Source organism: Pelophylax lessonae (assembly GCF_965119305.1).
Source record: "Pelophylax lessonae genome assembly, chromosome: 3".
NCBI classification, from domain to species: domain Eukaryota; kingdom Metazoa; phylum Chordata; class Amphibia; order Anura; family Ranidae; genus Pelophylax; species Pelophylax lessonae.
Genome location: NC_138770.1, coordinates 23580126 through 23595462, shown reverse-complemented (window position 1 = coordinate 23595462; position 15337 = coordinate 23580126). Strand labels below are relative to the sequence as shown.

Sequence of the window (15337 nt, the reverse complement as noted above, 5' to 3'; positions counted from 1 at the left end):
GTAAGCTCTAAGGAGCAGGGCCCTCTGATTACTTTTGTACCAAATTGTAGTGTAACTGTAATGTCTGCCTTCATTTTGTTAAGCTCTGTGCAAACTGTTGGCGCTATATAACTCCTGTATAATAATAATAATAATAATGTGTCACGGATTGGCGTGATTTGTTTTATGTATTTACTATGGATTAGTCCATTACTAGAGCTATGCACTTTAATTCATACAGGTCACTTGTTGGATAATACATTGATTATTTGGTCTAGCTCCACATCTTTATTTACTATAATTTTCATGTATAAAGCTATTTATACCCATTACACATCGAGGGCGCCATCACCTTCTATTATTAGTCTTATCTCTATTACTAAAATACAGACCTGACCGGAGAGGTAAGGAGGATTCTGGGAGGTCACATGACATCACTCTTATCTTTATTAATAAAACACAGACCTGACTGGAGAGGTGAGGAGGATTCTGGGAGGTCACATGACATCACTCTTATTTCTATTACTAAAACACAGACCTGACCAGAGAGGTGAGGAGGATTCTGGGATTCTAACATGACATTCCTATTGGTTCTTCAATACAGAGATTCCCTCTTCTGAAGTCAGGTGATCATATGACCATCACAGTGCCTCCATGTGACTCCCTAAAACCTGAGAGACACAACATGCAGAAGATTCTAGAAGTCACTAAGAAGATGATGGAGCTGCTGACAGGAGAGGTGAGCGGTGCTGGGAATTCTGGGACATTATCCAGTAACAGACAAGGGATGTGTCTGGATGGTGACTGTATCATTGTGTGTGTCAGGTTCCTATAAGGTGTCAGGATGTCACTGTCTATTTCTCCATGGAGGAGTGGGAGTATTTAGAAGGACACAAGGATCTCTACAAGGACGTCATGATGGAGAATCAGCCGCCCCTCACATCACCGGGTAAGAGGAGACTTTATTGTAAAGGAGAGAGCAGTACGGAGGATCCACCTAGATCCCCCATCATCTGATAAACACATAGAAACAATGTATTCAGTCAGTGTGTGTTTCCTACAGATGGATCCAGTAATGGGAACCCACCAGAGAGATGTCCCCGTCCTCTGTATTCCCGGGATTCCACACAGGAAGGTCACACCATCCCTCACCATTATCAGGTAGATGAGGAACAATCACTGATAGTATCATTAGGATCTGTACATTATCTGCATTGTTACATTGATGTCATTTTTATTATATATTCAGAGTGGAATCCTCGGGGATGATAATATTGTTGTTAAAGAAGAGTATAAAGAGGAGGATGAGGAGTATGAAGTAATGGAGTTTATAGAAGGACACAAGGATATGATGGAGCCACCTAATACCAGGAACCCACCAGAGAGATGTCCCCGTCCTCTGTATTCCCGGGATTCCACACAGGAAGGTCACACCATCCCTCACTGTTTCAAGGTTGGTGGGACAGAGAATATAGAATGTGGACTCGTGGAGACAATGTGTGGATTCTTTTTGGTGAGGTCACAATAATAATTATTATGTCATACAGATGTTATTATTGATCTTTCTCTTGGTTTAGGGTGAAGATCCGATAGATATAAAAGTTGATGTTAAAACAGAAGACAAAGAGACGTATGAGAGGGATGATCAACATTCTGCAGAGGTGGATGGAATAACGGGGACATCAAAGATCAGCACAGGTGGGTCCTTAACATTACATACTCCTGACCCCTGCACTATATACTCTATATTGTACATTACATAATTCTGATACTATATAGTCCTATCTGTTGTATCTTATACATTAAGTTGTACATTACATAGTCCTGCTCTCCCCTCTACCCACTGCTATATATACACATAATATGGATTCTCTTTTGTTACACCCATTTCCTACCAGCTGGACATTTTATATCTGATGATCTGATTGGAGGACAGACTTTTACATGGTGATAATAATGTGATAACATCCTCCAACTTAGGAACCTTAAACAGAAAGTGATAATGAGGGAGGAGTCAGTAACCCAATGATGGAGATCTTCAGGATCAGTCCAGTCTTCATCTTGGTTGTTCTCCCCCCATCCTCACTCTCTGACCTCTGGTGGGACTCAGCCCCGCTGTTATTCATGACTAAATTATGGACTAAATAAGGAAGTGCGGGACTTCTTGTGTTGGGAAGATGGCAGTGAGTGATAGAGGGGTGGGGACACTCGTCCTATAATCCCCTCATCACTGTCACTCCTATAAAAGACAGTTCTCATTGTTTCCTCACTCTCTGACTAAGGTCCATGAATAAAGAAATGAACTGGTAGAAGATCAGAGGACCCATTTACTAGTTACCTTGAGGGTGGAATTGTAAGATCCTCCGAGACAAAGCTGCCTGATGTGGGCGGAGTCCTGCTTTTGGAGAACCAATCGGCTCATGTCTAGTAATAATCTTTGTATTTCTATTTTAGTAGATGGACGGGAGATGAGGAAAACCTCAGAGGATTGTCTCACTTTGTCTCCAGACTGTAAAGTGGAAGATGAGGACATCACACAGTATAGTCCAGGAGAAAACCCGGCTAACTCAAATGTCCATCCGGCACCACACAGTGTAGATGGACCATCGTATTCCTCTTATCCTGAGGAACCTCAGACTGTGAGGGACGGTGCCGGACCATCGTATTCCTCTTATCCTGAGGACCCTCAAACTGCGAGGGACAGTGCCGGACCATCGTATTCCTCTTATCCTGAGGAACCTCAGACTGTGAGGGACGGTGCCGTCCTTCCAACAGATAAGAGGTTTTTCTGTACTGAGTGCGGGAAGTGTTTCCAATCTACATTCCATGTTAATAGACATAAAAGATCCCACACCGGGGAAAAAACACATTCCTGTCCTGAGTGCAGGAAATGTTTTTCAGGGAAGTCCAATCTTTACAAACATAAGAAATCTCACAAGGGGGAGAAGCCATATTTCTGTCCTGAGTGTGGTAAATGTTTTTCACAGAAGTCCAGTCTTTGCAGACATCAAAGATCTCATAGGGGGGAGAAGCCGTATTCCTGTTCTGAGTGCGGGAAATGTTTTTCACTGAAGTTCTATCTTGACACACATCAGAGGACTCACACAGGTCAGAAGCCGTATTCCTGTCCTGAGTGTGGGAAATGTTTTTCACAAAGGTCCAGTCTTTCCACACATCGGAGATCTCACACAGGGCAGAGGCTGTATTCCTGTCCTGAGTGCGGGAAATGTTTTTCAGTGAAGTCCAATCTTTACAAACATCAGATATCTCACAAGGGGGAGAAGCCCTATTCCTGTCCTGAGTGTGGGAAATGTTTTTCACAGAAGTCCAGCCTTTGCAGACATCAGAGATCTCATATGGGGGAAAAACCGTATTCCTGTTCTGAGTGCGGAAAATGTTTTTTAGTGAAGTCTCATCTTGACACACATCAGAGATGTCACACGGGGGAGAAGCAGTATTCCTGTGCTGAGTGTGGGAAATGTTTTTCACAGAAGTCCTATCTTTACATACATCAGAGATCTCACACAGGAGAAAAGCCGTATTCCTGTCCTGAGTGCGGGAAATGTTTTTCACTGAAGTTCTATCTTGACACACATCAGAGGACTCACACAGGTCAGAAGCCGTATTCCTGTGCTGAGTGTGGGAAATGTTTTTCACAAAGGTCCAGTCTTTCCACACATCAGAGATCTCACACAGGGCAGAGGCTGTATTCCTGTCCTGAGTGTGGGAAATGTTTTTCACGGAAGTCAAATCTTGACACACATCAGAGATCTCACAGAGGGGAGAAGCATTAGTCTTGTCCTGAGTGCGGGAAATTTTTTTCTCAGATGTCCCATCTTTTCACACATCAGAGATCTCACACGGGGGAGAAGCCGTTTTCCTGTCCTGAGTGCGGGAATTGTTCCTGACTGAAGTCCTATCTTCCTGTACATCAGGGATCCCACACAACCCTCGAGGTGTATGAGTGCCTTGAGTGTGGAAAATGTCTTCTATATGAATGTTGGTGGACATGTGTGGAAGAAGCACACCCTGATATACACCTCAGATATACTCCATGGCTGATCTTCATCATGTAAGAAACAGTTTCATGGGTGTGGAAATTTTTGATAAAACGACTTATCCAAGGGACTAAATCGGGGTCCCAATCTACTTGCCCCTATGACAGTCTACTTGTCCCTTATAATGAAAAGAAATGGCTGCACTCAGATGTGGTCAAAATCCAGGTTTATTAGACATCCCAATATGGCAAAAAAGTGGCAAGGTAGACGCGTTTCACACACTAAGATATGTGCGTAATCATTACAAGGAAAAACTGGTATAACATCTCGATATATACACACACATGTATTCAATAAACAATTAACAATTGATAATAGGTGGTACAAGTGAAGAGGTAAACCATTATCCTGGATTGCAGGTGATACAAATGCACCCTTTAAAACATCTTGATTTCAGTGATGAACAATGTGAACAATTCGAATTGCATAGTGTATGGGCATGAAAAAAAACGTTTTTATATAAAATCCTAAAAGGAAAAGAAACAAGTGCATGTGTAGATTGGATGAAACATGTGAACGAGAAAAGAAACTTATATAAAGTATAATAATAAAAATTGTTAAAAACAACCTATGCAATTCAATCAATAAAACATGAATAAGCACATAGGTGTAAATACATGAAATGCATTATGACATTATGGATTATCCGCTATATATATATATATATATATATATATACATATGACAACCAACCATTCCCCCATAAAAGCAAAATCATAGAGAAATGGAATGGCCAGGAGTGTGTAACATCGGACAAACCACCGATTGTATGTATATCTGACCGTGTATGTGGGCGGAAAACAGGAAAAAAGGAAATATATATAAAGAATCGGATAAGACCAATAGATATATATATCTAAGAACATATGTAAATAGAGGGCGAGACAAGAGAAATGTATATGAATGTAAAATGAGTCACATATATTATATTATATTAATGAATACTAGATAGTGGGATGTTAAACCGTCTATAGCATAAAACAAACTATGCTGGTCTCGTATATCGTTTATTTTGCTTTATAATATTTTATTTTGTTGTTATTTTATTTTATTAATTTTATTTTATATATTATATGTATGTGTGGATCTAAGATTACAATGGTACACAAATAAATAAAGCACTGCCGCATCCTGAGAGGGATAAAAATAGAATAAAGTAAAATAAAATAAAATAAAAACTTCCCCAGGTGTTGCAGTGATTTATCGAGTGTATCAAAGTAGAAAGATTCCCCGCTGGAGAAAACAGACTAATCCTCCGCGGTATGTAATGAGAGGGGAAAGAGAAGCCCTATGCGTGTTATTATCAACAAAATTATCAACAAGGTGTTAAGTACATATCTATATGGACATGAATCACATCATACAAGATATTTATATATATATATATATATGATTGATGCACAGGGTGGTCTTATTCATAGAAATGGGTCACATCCCATTCAAAGTTCATACCTCGTGGTATACGGGTCTATAAATGAAAAATCTAAAAGACCTCTCTTTTGCATAATAGCCAAAAGGTGTCGTCGTCCCAAACCCCCCCCCCCCCCCCCCCCCCGTAGGGGTGATTTGATTTTTTGGATAATTTGTATTTTCATTGCTGTATTGTCCCCATTATGGTACATATTAAAATGTTTAGCTAAATTAGTTTTGGAGTTTTTGGTCACACTATATAAATGTTCATTGAACCGGTCACGTAATCGCCTGATTGTCCTGCCCACATATTGCATATGGCAAATGTTACATAATTGGTTTTACAATTAAAGATATGATTAATGTTGTAACTTTTAAAAAACTATACACTAAACTACACGCCATGCCAAGCTCACTTTCTCCACCCCCTACAGCGCAGAATTCAAAGAAGTCAGAGACATCATTAACAGACATCTTCCCATGTTATGCGCCGATGAAATATGTGCCAACATACTTCAAGAAGGCACTAATGTGGTTCCCCGGCGTGCCCGCACTGTTGGACAGGCACTATCCCCCAGTTTCTTCTGTAGAAATGTCCCTAAAATGCCTACTTGGTTACACTTTAAAGGGAACTACAAATGTGGAGCCAATGGATGCCCATGTTGCAGCCACATACTAACGGGAAATCAATTTACTTCCAATCATACGGGTAAAAGTTACAACATTAATCATTTCTTCTTCTTTAAGAACAATGTAACATGTTCCCGCAGGTGAACTTCTCCCCGCACTGCTGTCACACAGAGGGCTTGGATCGCTGAACCTCTGCAGGAATAGGAACATGTAACATGTACCCGAAGGGGAATTTCTCCCCGCACTGCTGTCACACAGAGGGCTTGGATCGCTGAGCCTCTGCAGGAATAGGAACATGTAACATCTTCCCGAAGGTGAACTTCTCCCAGCACTGCTGTCACACAGAGGGCTCTGATCGCTGAGTCGCTGCAGGAACAGCAACATGTAACATGTTCCCGAAGGTGAACTTCTCCCAGCACTGCTGTCACACAGAGGGCTCGGATCACTGACCTGCTGCAGGAACATGTAACATGTTCCCAAAGGTGAACTTCTCCCCGCACTGCTGTCACACAGAGGGCTCTGATCGCTGAGTCGCTGCAGGAACAGCAACATGTAACATGTTCCCGAAGGTGAACTTCTCCCCGCACTGCTGTCACACAGAGGGCTCGGATCACTGACCTGCTGCAGGAACATGTAACATGTTCCCAAAGGTGAACTTCTCCCCGCACTGCTGTCACACAGAGGGCTCGGATCACTGAGTCGCTGCAGGAACAGGAACATGTAACATGTTCTTGAAGGTGAACTTCTCCCAGCACTGCTGTCACACAGAGGGCTCTGATCGCTGAGTCGCTGCAGGAACAGCAACATGTAACATGTTCCCGAAGGTGAACTTCTCCCAGCACTGCTGTCACACAGAGGGCTCGGATCACTGACCTGCTGCAGGAACATGTAACATGTTCCCAAAGGTGAACTTCTCCCCGCACTGCTGTCACACAGAGGGCTCTGATCGCTGAGTCGCTGCAGGAACAGCAACATGTAACATGTTCCCGAAGGTGAACTTCTCCCCGCACTGCTGTCACACAGAGGGCTCTGATCGCTGAGTCGCTGCAGGAACAGGAACATGTAATGTGTTCCCGAAGGTGAACTTCTCCCCGTACTGCTGTCACACAGAGGGCTCTGATCGCTGAGTCGCTGCAGGAACAGCAACATGTAACATGTTCCCGAAGGTGAACTTCTCCCCGCACTGCTGTCACACAGAGGGCTCGGAACGCTGAGTCGCTGCAGGAACAGGAACATGTAACATGTTCCCGAAGGTGAACTTCTCCCCGTACTGCTGTCACACAGAGGGCTCGGATCGCTGAGCCGCTGCAGAAACAGGAACATGTAATGTGTTCCCCAAGGTGAACTTTTCTTTAACCCTTTCACTGCCAGAGCTGGTTTTACATTTTTTGCCCACATGTTTAACAATTCATTTTAGGCCTGAAGATTATATAAATCCCCCAAAACATTAAATCATTTCTGAAAGCAGACACCCTAGAGCAGTGGTCCTCAACTCCGGTCCTCAGGGCCCACTAACAGGCCAGATTTTAAGTATTACCTTGGGGAGATGCAGACTAGAGTACTGCAATCACTGAGCAGCAAATGATATCACCTGGGATGTATTTCAGTTATCTTGCAAACCTGGCCTGTTAGGGGCCCTGAGGACCAGGGTTGAGGACCACTGCCCTAGAAAATAAAATAGTGGTAGTTCCAATTCTTTATGTCACACAATATTACCGCAAAAGTCTAGGAAACGCAAAATATCAGTAAATAACACACAGTTCATTTTAGGGGGCACAAAAACACAATAAAATACCCAATTTTTTCAGTAAAATATAAAAGCCGAGGTTGCACCGAGTAAATAGATACCCAACATGACACACCTTAAATGTGCCTTCGCCTGTGAAATGGTGACAAACTTCAGTACCCCATATTTTCTATAGGTGATGCTATAAAAGCCCCCTATAGGTCATCAGTTTAGTGCTATGGAGGAGGTCTGGTGCTGGAATTATCGCTCTCATTCCGGTGTGTGCAGCGATATGTAACGTGTATCACAATCAATGTTTTCAGGCGTAGGCGCCCCAAGTGCTGCGTTTATGTTTGTAAGTGTGTATATGTGGGGGTGGGGGGGCATCAAAAAGTGTTTGGAGGGGGGATTTTATGTGCCTGGGTGTAACTTTAATTTTGTACGAGTAAAAAAAATGTTTTTTTTTTTACTTACATTTTTTCATGCACATGTCTATTATCCCGCTAATCTTTATAACTCATGACCAGCTGACTTTGACCCCGCCATTTATCACCGTCTCCTTGCTATGTACCCCAAGCGTTGTGTAAGTGGCACAGATGTTAATTTACAATGTTATAAAATTATATGATTGCTATGTATTTTTATTTCCTGTAAATAGAGCCCTTAGTTCCTTGGCCAGGCATGGCTTCATACAGACATCTGAGGTCCTCCTCATACACTGGTGAGTTCAGTACACACTGAAGGATAGAACGTCATCAAAGCAACAATATTAAAGCTACCATTCATTTAAACCTGAAAATGTGCATTTGGCCATTAGATTGCGCCAAGTATGATAGATGTTAGCGCCATCTAATGAACAAATGTAACATTGTTTATTTTCATTTGATGGAAAACTTTCACCCAGCTCAGCAGAGCTTCATTCCTCCAATACCCCCATTCACACAGAAGGAATGTACATGCATTGTCCCTGGGCAGATTACTATGTAAATTATTTATGAATAGACCCCTAAATGTCAGGAGACGTTTATATAAAGATGGGAAGTATGGAGCAGATAAATAAATAGACCTCCTAGCAATGTTATTACCAGGCTGCAGCTAGGGGGAGCTCTAATGTGATCACAGCAGAGTGATCCCATCTAGCTCACATTAACCCTTTCACTGCCAGAGCTGTTTTTGCATTATTTTTGCACACATGGTAAAATGCAGATTTTGGGCCTGAAGATTAGATAAAACCCCCAAACATATATTTTCTGAAAGCAGAGGCCCTGGAGAATAAAATGGTGGTAATTGTTAAGGTGTTCCTTGTACACAAATGTCACCTTCATATCCAGGTTTATTTTCTCTTTTCCCCCATTTTCTATGGTGTGATCTTTTCTACAATACTTTGCTATTCATAAAATAGTGGAAAATTAGTGTAATAACCACAACAACACCTCTCCATTCACATTGGCGCCATGATGAAAATATATAAACAGTAAAAAAAGTGAAAAGATGTGCAAACATCACATTCCAAACATTCCTCAAACAAAGTCCATTAATAAGTGTGAGGAAAGTTCTCCGCTTCCTTATATAAACACCACTTAGTGCTCGTGTCATTCTTCTCCCCTCTGGGGGGCGCTCACCACAACTATATGCCTCCCACCTCCATGGGTGGGAACGCACACACATTATACACAATGTTTGGGTAAAATATAAAAGATGAGGTGTGATGAGTAAATAGATACCAAACACGTCCAGTAATAAAATTGTGTGCCTGTGACTAGGGCTGCTGAATATAATCGAAAGATCGATGCAACGCGATTCGACCCTTCGCGATTCTGCATCGATGCGGGTTGCCGGCATAATCGATTAGGAAATGACGTCATCAGCCGCAGCCACGCCCTATCGCGCAAGGGAGAAAAAGTCACAAGATCGGCAGCGGATTGGTGGGTTAGTGGCGGGAGCTTAATAAAAAGGCTCCGCCCCTCCCCTTCCGTCTCTTTGACCCGGGCCGAGGCGCAGCAAGACATCCCCCGCGTGTATCAGCATCCCACCTGCGGCCTTGCAGCCAAGAAGCCAGCCAGCCAGCCAAGCCAGAAGCCAGTCCACACTCCACAGCACAGGAGCGAGGAGCCCCAAGTGCGTCCCCATCGCAGCCAGCGCCGCCAGCCTCACCGTAGCCGACCATCCTAGGCCCAGCCTCCGCCACTGCCAGTGACGCCAGCCGCCCGCCACAGAGCAGCACAGCACATGTCTGATGGGGGGGCTGGGACAGGGGACGGTCGGTCGGGGCCCGGGGGTACTGTTCTGCTGTGGCAGTCTGGCAGCCAGGGGGGCTCTCTCTGAGTGTCAGTGGGGGCCTGGGGGTCTCTGTCAGTGTCAGCTGTGGGGGTCTGGGCAAGGGGGGGACTCACTCAGTGTTTGTCAGTGCTGTGGGGGATTGGGGAAGGTGTGGGACAGTGGGACATCCAGGTCTCTGTCAGTGTCACTGTCAGCTGTGGGGGTCTGGGCAAGGGGGGGACTCACTCTCAGTGTTTGTCAGTGCTGTGGGGGATTGGGGAAGGTGTGGGACAGTGGGACATCCAGGTCTCTGTCAGTGTGTCCGGCTGTCAGCTCAGCTGTGGGGGGAGGGGGGTCTCTGTCAGTGTCACTGTCACAGGCAGCTGTGGGGTAAGGGGGGGCCCCGGGGGTTTTGGCTCAGTGCATGCATAAGAGGGAGTCTGACAGACAGACAGACAGTCATATTTTATGAAAGATGTTGCTTGGTTGACTTGTTGCGGCTTAGTTTACAAGTGGTATTTTTTTTTTTTTTTTAAACACTGACAGAGTTTGGCAACTTACGTCATCCATCTCCGTCACATACGTGGTAGTATGGTGGTAATGGCAGAAGGAGAAAAAGATCGAGAGATAAAAAATGCACCTAGCGTTTTAAGAGCAAACATCTGGGCACATTTCGGATTTTACGAACACACAGGGAAGCGTGAGTTGGAAAAGACACACGCCGTATGTAAAGCCTGTCACACAAAAATTAAATACCTAGGGAATACTACGAACTTGAGAAACCATGTTAGCCGTTTTCACTCTGAGTTAATAACACCTGTCGCCACCACTGCCAAGGAAAGACTGCTAGACCCAGATCAGCCAAGAATTGATGCCATACTGTCAACTTATCCGCCCAACTCAGAAAAAGGGAAGAAACTAACCAAAGCTGTGGCAGCTTTCATCGCCAAGGACCTACGGCCTTACTCAGTTGTGGACAACGCCGGGTTTCGCTACCTTGTGAAGACGCTAGAGCCACGTTATAAGATCCCATCACGCAGTCACTTTACAGAAAACGTTATACCTGCACTCTACCACGACACCAAAGCTCAGGTACTTGCGTCAATGAACCAAGCCAGTCGAGTCGCAATAACGTGTGATTCATGGACTTCAGTCACAACGGAGTCCTATGTTACAATAACAGCACATTACGTTACTAAGGACTGGCAGGTCTTGTCACATGTGTTGCAAACAAGAGCCATTTATGAGTCTCACACAGGTGCTCATCTGGCAGAGCTACTGTCTCATGTCGTGGAAGAATGGCAGCTGTCTGATAAATCTGTAGTGCTTGTGACCGACAACGCGGCGAACATGATAGTTGCAGCTCAAGTTGGTAAATTTCCTCATGTTAAATGTTTTGCCCATACACTCAATCTTGCATGTCAGCGGGCACTGAAAGGGGACACGCTCTCCAGGCTTCTCGCCAGAGTGCGACGAATATCCACATTCTTCCATCGCAGCACTAGAGCAAGCCACTGTCTAAAAGAAAAACAGAAATGTCTGGGCCTGAAGAATCATAAGCTAATAACTGATGCGCCAACAAGATGGAACAGCACATATGACATGGTCGAGAGGTTCTTAGAACAACAACCTGCAGTTTGTGCCACCTTGCTGTCTCCAGAAGTCAGAAAAGGAGAGTCTGATCTCTGCACTCTCAATGAAACAGATGTGTCAAATGCAGAGGACGCTGTGAGTGCATTAAAGCCAATGAAGGATGCAACCTTGCTGATGTCAGAAGAGCGCAACACAACAGTGTCTCTCATTGCCCCTCTAAATGCACAACTGCTCCAGAGCATGACAGACATCATGGGAGACACACCCATGACTCATGAGATCAAGAATGCCATCAAAACAGATCTCCTGAAGAGGTACAGCAGTGAGGCAGAGAAGAAGATCCTTCATACAGCCTCTGCACTGGATCCTCGCTTTAAAGGACTGCCTTTTATTCTCACAGAGGAGGAGAGATTGGAGATATACAGAGGAGTGACTGAGGAGGCTGCATCTTTGGAGGTAATTAGAATTTCATCATGTTTCCTCCCAGACAGCTAGAAGCTCAGCTACATTGTGTTGTGTAATAACATGCCCTGATTCACTGATGCAGTGTGGGAAGTGGAACTGTATGGTATGGATTACCGTGCAGTTTTCCACACCTCATCAATGAATCACACTCTTAGTCAGTTCAGCTCTTCTTATACTATTATCTTTTGTTCAAACACACAGATTACATCTAATAGAAGGACAAATGTGGATGAAGTGCCTAGGGAAAAAGCAACTGTGGAAGAAGAAACAACACCCATTGAGGACAGCCATTCTCCTCCCAAAAAAAAAGGCCACAACATGGCTGCTCATGACTTTGCTGGGGCAGTCTTTCACTTAGGGTGCAATAGAACCTAAGACCCCCTATGCCAAGGCAGAAGATGAAATGGAAAAATATTGTAAAGCCCCACCTCTGCCTCTCACTGAGGACCCTTTGAAATGGTGGCGTGAGCATGAGGTCATATTCCCCCTCCTCTCTCAGCTGTCAAAGCAATACTTATGTATCCCAGGTACAAGTGTATCTGCAGAGCGGGTTTTCTCTACTGCAGGAGATGTTATAACAGCGAAAAGAAGCAGTCTGAAACCTGAGCATGTGGATCATCTAGTGTTCTTACAGAAAAACCTACATGTTCCCAAATGCTAAGCACTGAAATAATTACTAATTCATGTTTTTAATGAATTAGTAATTACTAATTCAATCTGCCGCCAGTCACCAGTCAGTCACATCACCAGTCTTATAGAATAGAATATGCCATCAGACAGCAACAGTCTGAGCATATAAACAGACCAGTAAGTGTGCCATATCCTAAAATTTGCTGATTTAAAGAACATGGAAAATTGGGAAGAAAGGATTTTCTAGGCACATACCGTAGATTAAAATATAATGTTTATTCAATTTTCACAGACAAAAACGAAAAAAAGGGGGAGGAGCAAAAACATACATAATGAAAAAATACAATGTAAAAACCGATTAGGGCCTTGATGGCTTACTAATCATCTAATAGCACATACAGCGGAACTCATAAAATGTGGTTCTTGACAGTTACATTACTGTTAAACATGACAAGGATGATGGATAAATAGCGGAGATCCTGTCAGAGGTCAATCCAATGGCAGGCACCGTTGAACACGAAGTCAGAAAAATTATGACAAAGAGTAATATTTCAAATGCTCAACATGTTTCGCCTCAAGAGAGGCTTCATCTGGAGCCTACTTGTAAATATGTAGGAAAGTTCTGTATGAAACAAAGATGTGATAATTAAACACATGTTTTCATATAAACAAATATCATATATGTTGTTATCTAAGGTTTAGAAAATCGCATGTATGTTAATGATGACCCATCCAGTCACCGGTTGGGGATATGCATGCAGATGAGCGGCACAACCACCAGTGGCGCAACGGGTAATGCACCCCAGAGGCACACCCAATGATCACATGTGGGGGACCACAGCGTAATAATGGATAAATACCTGTTTATTAGTGATACTAAAAAAATAACAAAAAAATAGCAGACCAGCAGGTAAAAGCGTATGGTATTAACCTACCTGAATATTGGTTAGGCAGGGCATAAGTCACTGCACTGTAATTGCTGGTAATTAACGAAGGGACACTCATGGACCAGTCAGAGCTTAGTATAGTTTGCAAAAGGGTAGCCCAGGGTGGGTATAAACCTGGCTGCCATCTGGATTAGGATATAATGGTATCCATTAGTCTCAAACTGAAAAACTGCATCAATAGGCCACTTAATCCGTGATTAGTAAGGAAAAGATAACTGCCGTGTGTATATTACTACAGCAGGGAGTGAGGAAAAAAAAAAGGGGGGGGGGAAGAGGGAGGGGAAGGAGAAAAAGAGGGGGGGATATACCAAATAGGTGGAAGGCCATAGAGTGGACCCAAAATGGTGCAACCCGTATGAAGCATGCAAAAGGATAATAATAAACGACACCCAGATAGTATTGGGTGGACTAAAGTCTATGTGTGTAGATTATAAAGTGCAGAGGAAAGAGTCTAAACCATCCACCGGAGTAAGACAGAGGATAGCCATAAAATATAAAGTCTTACCAAGCATTAACAACACTGAGTTCGTTTCCAAACAACCAATTGGGTGAACCCCAAAAGTTAGGTCCACTAAAAATGGTATATAGAAGGCCTGTAATAGGTATGGGTATCAATAGCGTCCCAAAAGTAACATGGAAAGTATATTAGCAAAAGTTGCAATCGGATTATGCCAGTGGAAAGTGAATACCTTTAGACAGCTCTGCAATGTAAGTCCATGGTGTCCTCTCCGGATGGGGAACCGCCGCCACAACGAGGCCTGAGTGTATGGCCTCTTTATAGTGTGGACCCCGAGCGGCTCGTCATAGACGTCACCGCTCCGGCCACGCCCCCCGACGTAGTCACGCGATATCCAAAGCGGCCGAGAGGCCGCCACGGAAACCGCAGAACCGTTCGGGGAGAATAGGCGCATGCGCAGGACAATCGATGTCCCCACATCCGCCCATTATGCCGTAGGACGCCAACACCGGATGTGAAGCGTCACTACGGCTTACCTGGCCGCACATGTGTCAGAAATGGGAGCCGCCCGGAGAACACCCCGCAGCGCCACCCCTGGCAGCCGCCCAAACTGCATGCAACTCCACAACATGACGGTAACCTAGGGGGGACAGGTCATCACCTAATAGTGAGAGAAATTGTTGAATAAAGCAGAAAAAAAGTTTGTCATCATAATATTATGGAATATCAAAGAAAATACATATATAAAGAGAGAAACAATGATATTGCGTCAAAAAATGACCTATAACTCTACCGTACATCAATGTGGATAAATAAGAAATACTATAGGTTAATGAATATAAAATGCCATATGGAAAGGAAGTATATGTCTTTTTAATAAGTAAGAATACTTATTATGTAAGCAACAAAAGTCATATCTCTTACTTACACACATTTGTTAACCAAGAATAGGGAAAGGGGGCTGTCTCCAGACTTTGACCAAAGCGAGATGGGGGTGTACCAATGAGCTAGTTGTACCCCAGTACCAGTTACAGAATATTATTTAGAGATTGACATATATTTAAATTTTTTGGACAAACAGAGCAACCAAATAATGTTCATGGTTCTCATGAGTCTTACCATGTTTTTACATTGTATTTTTTCATTATGTATGTTTTTGCTCCTCCCCCTTTTTTTCGTTTTT

At 43.6% G+C, this 15337-nt stretch overlaps 3 protein-coding genes and 2 pseudogenes across 5 annotated transcripts in view; 4 read left to right on the top strand and 1 right to left on the bottom strand.

Annotated features, from left to right (window-relative positions):
• Positions 1-15337, top strand: part of LOC309550687 (uncharacterized protein) — a 411684-nt gene that overhangs the window by 97332 nt on the left and 299015 nt on the right. Inside the window, exon 6 of the mRNA XM_082251022.1 lies at positions 1557-1677. Within this exon, the coding sequence (XP_082107148.1) occupies positions 1557-1677 (121 nt within the window). The remainder of the gene's footprint in view (positions 1-1556; positions 1678-15337) is intronic.
• LOC309549786 (uncharacterized protein) overlaps positions 1-15337 on the top strand; it is a 304712-nt gene that overhangs the window by 98692 nt on the left and 190683 nt on the right. The window lies entirely within an intron of this gene.
• The window catches only part of LOC309550695 (uncharacterized protein), a gene marked incomplete at its 3' end in the record, with an annotated part of 321308 nt that overhangs the window by 174061 nt on the left and 131910 nt on the right, over positions 1-15337 (bottom strand).
• On the top strand, positions 2157-3887 carry LOC309549792 (annotated as a pseudogene). Its single transcript has 2 exons — positions 2157-2162; positions 2778-3887. The product of its transcript is annotated as an uncharacterized misc_RNA (transcript).
• On the top strand, positions 11665-12781 carry LOC309550748 (E3 SUMO-protein ligase ZBED1-like; annotated as a pseudogene). Its single transcript has 2 exons — positions 11665-12111; positions 12322-12781. The product of its transcript is annotated as an E3 SUMO-protein ligase ZBED1-like (transcript).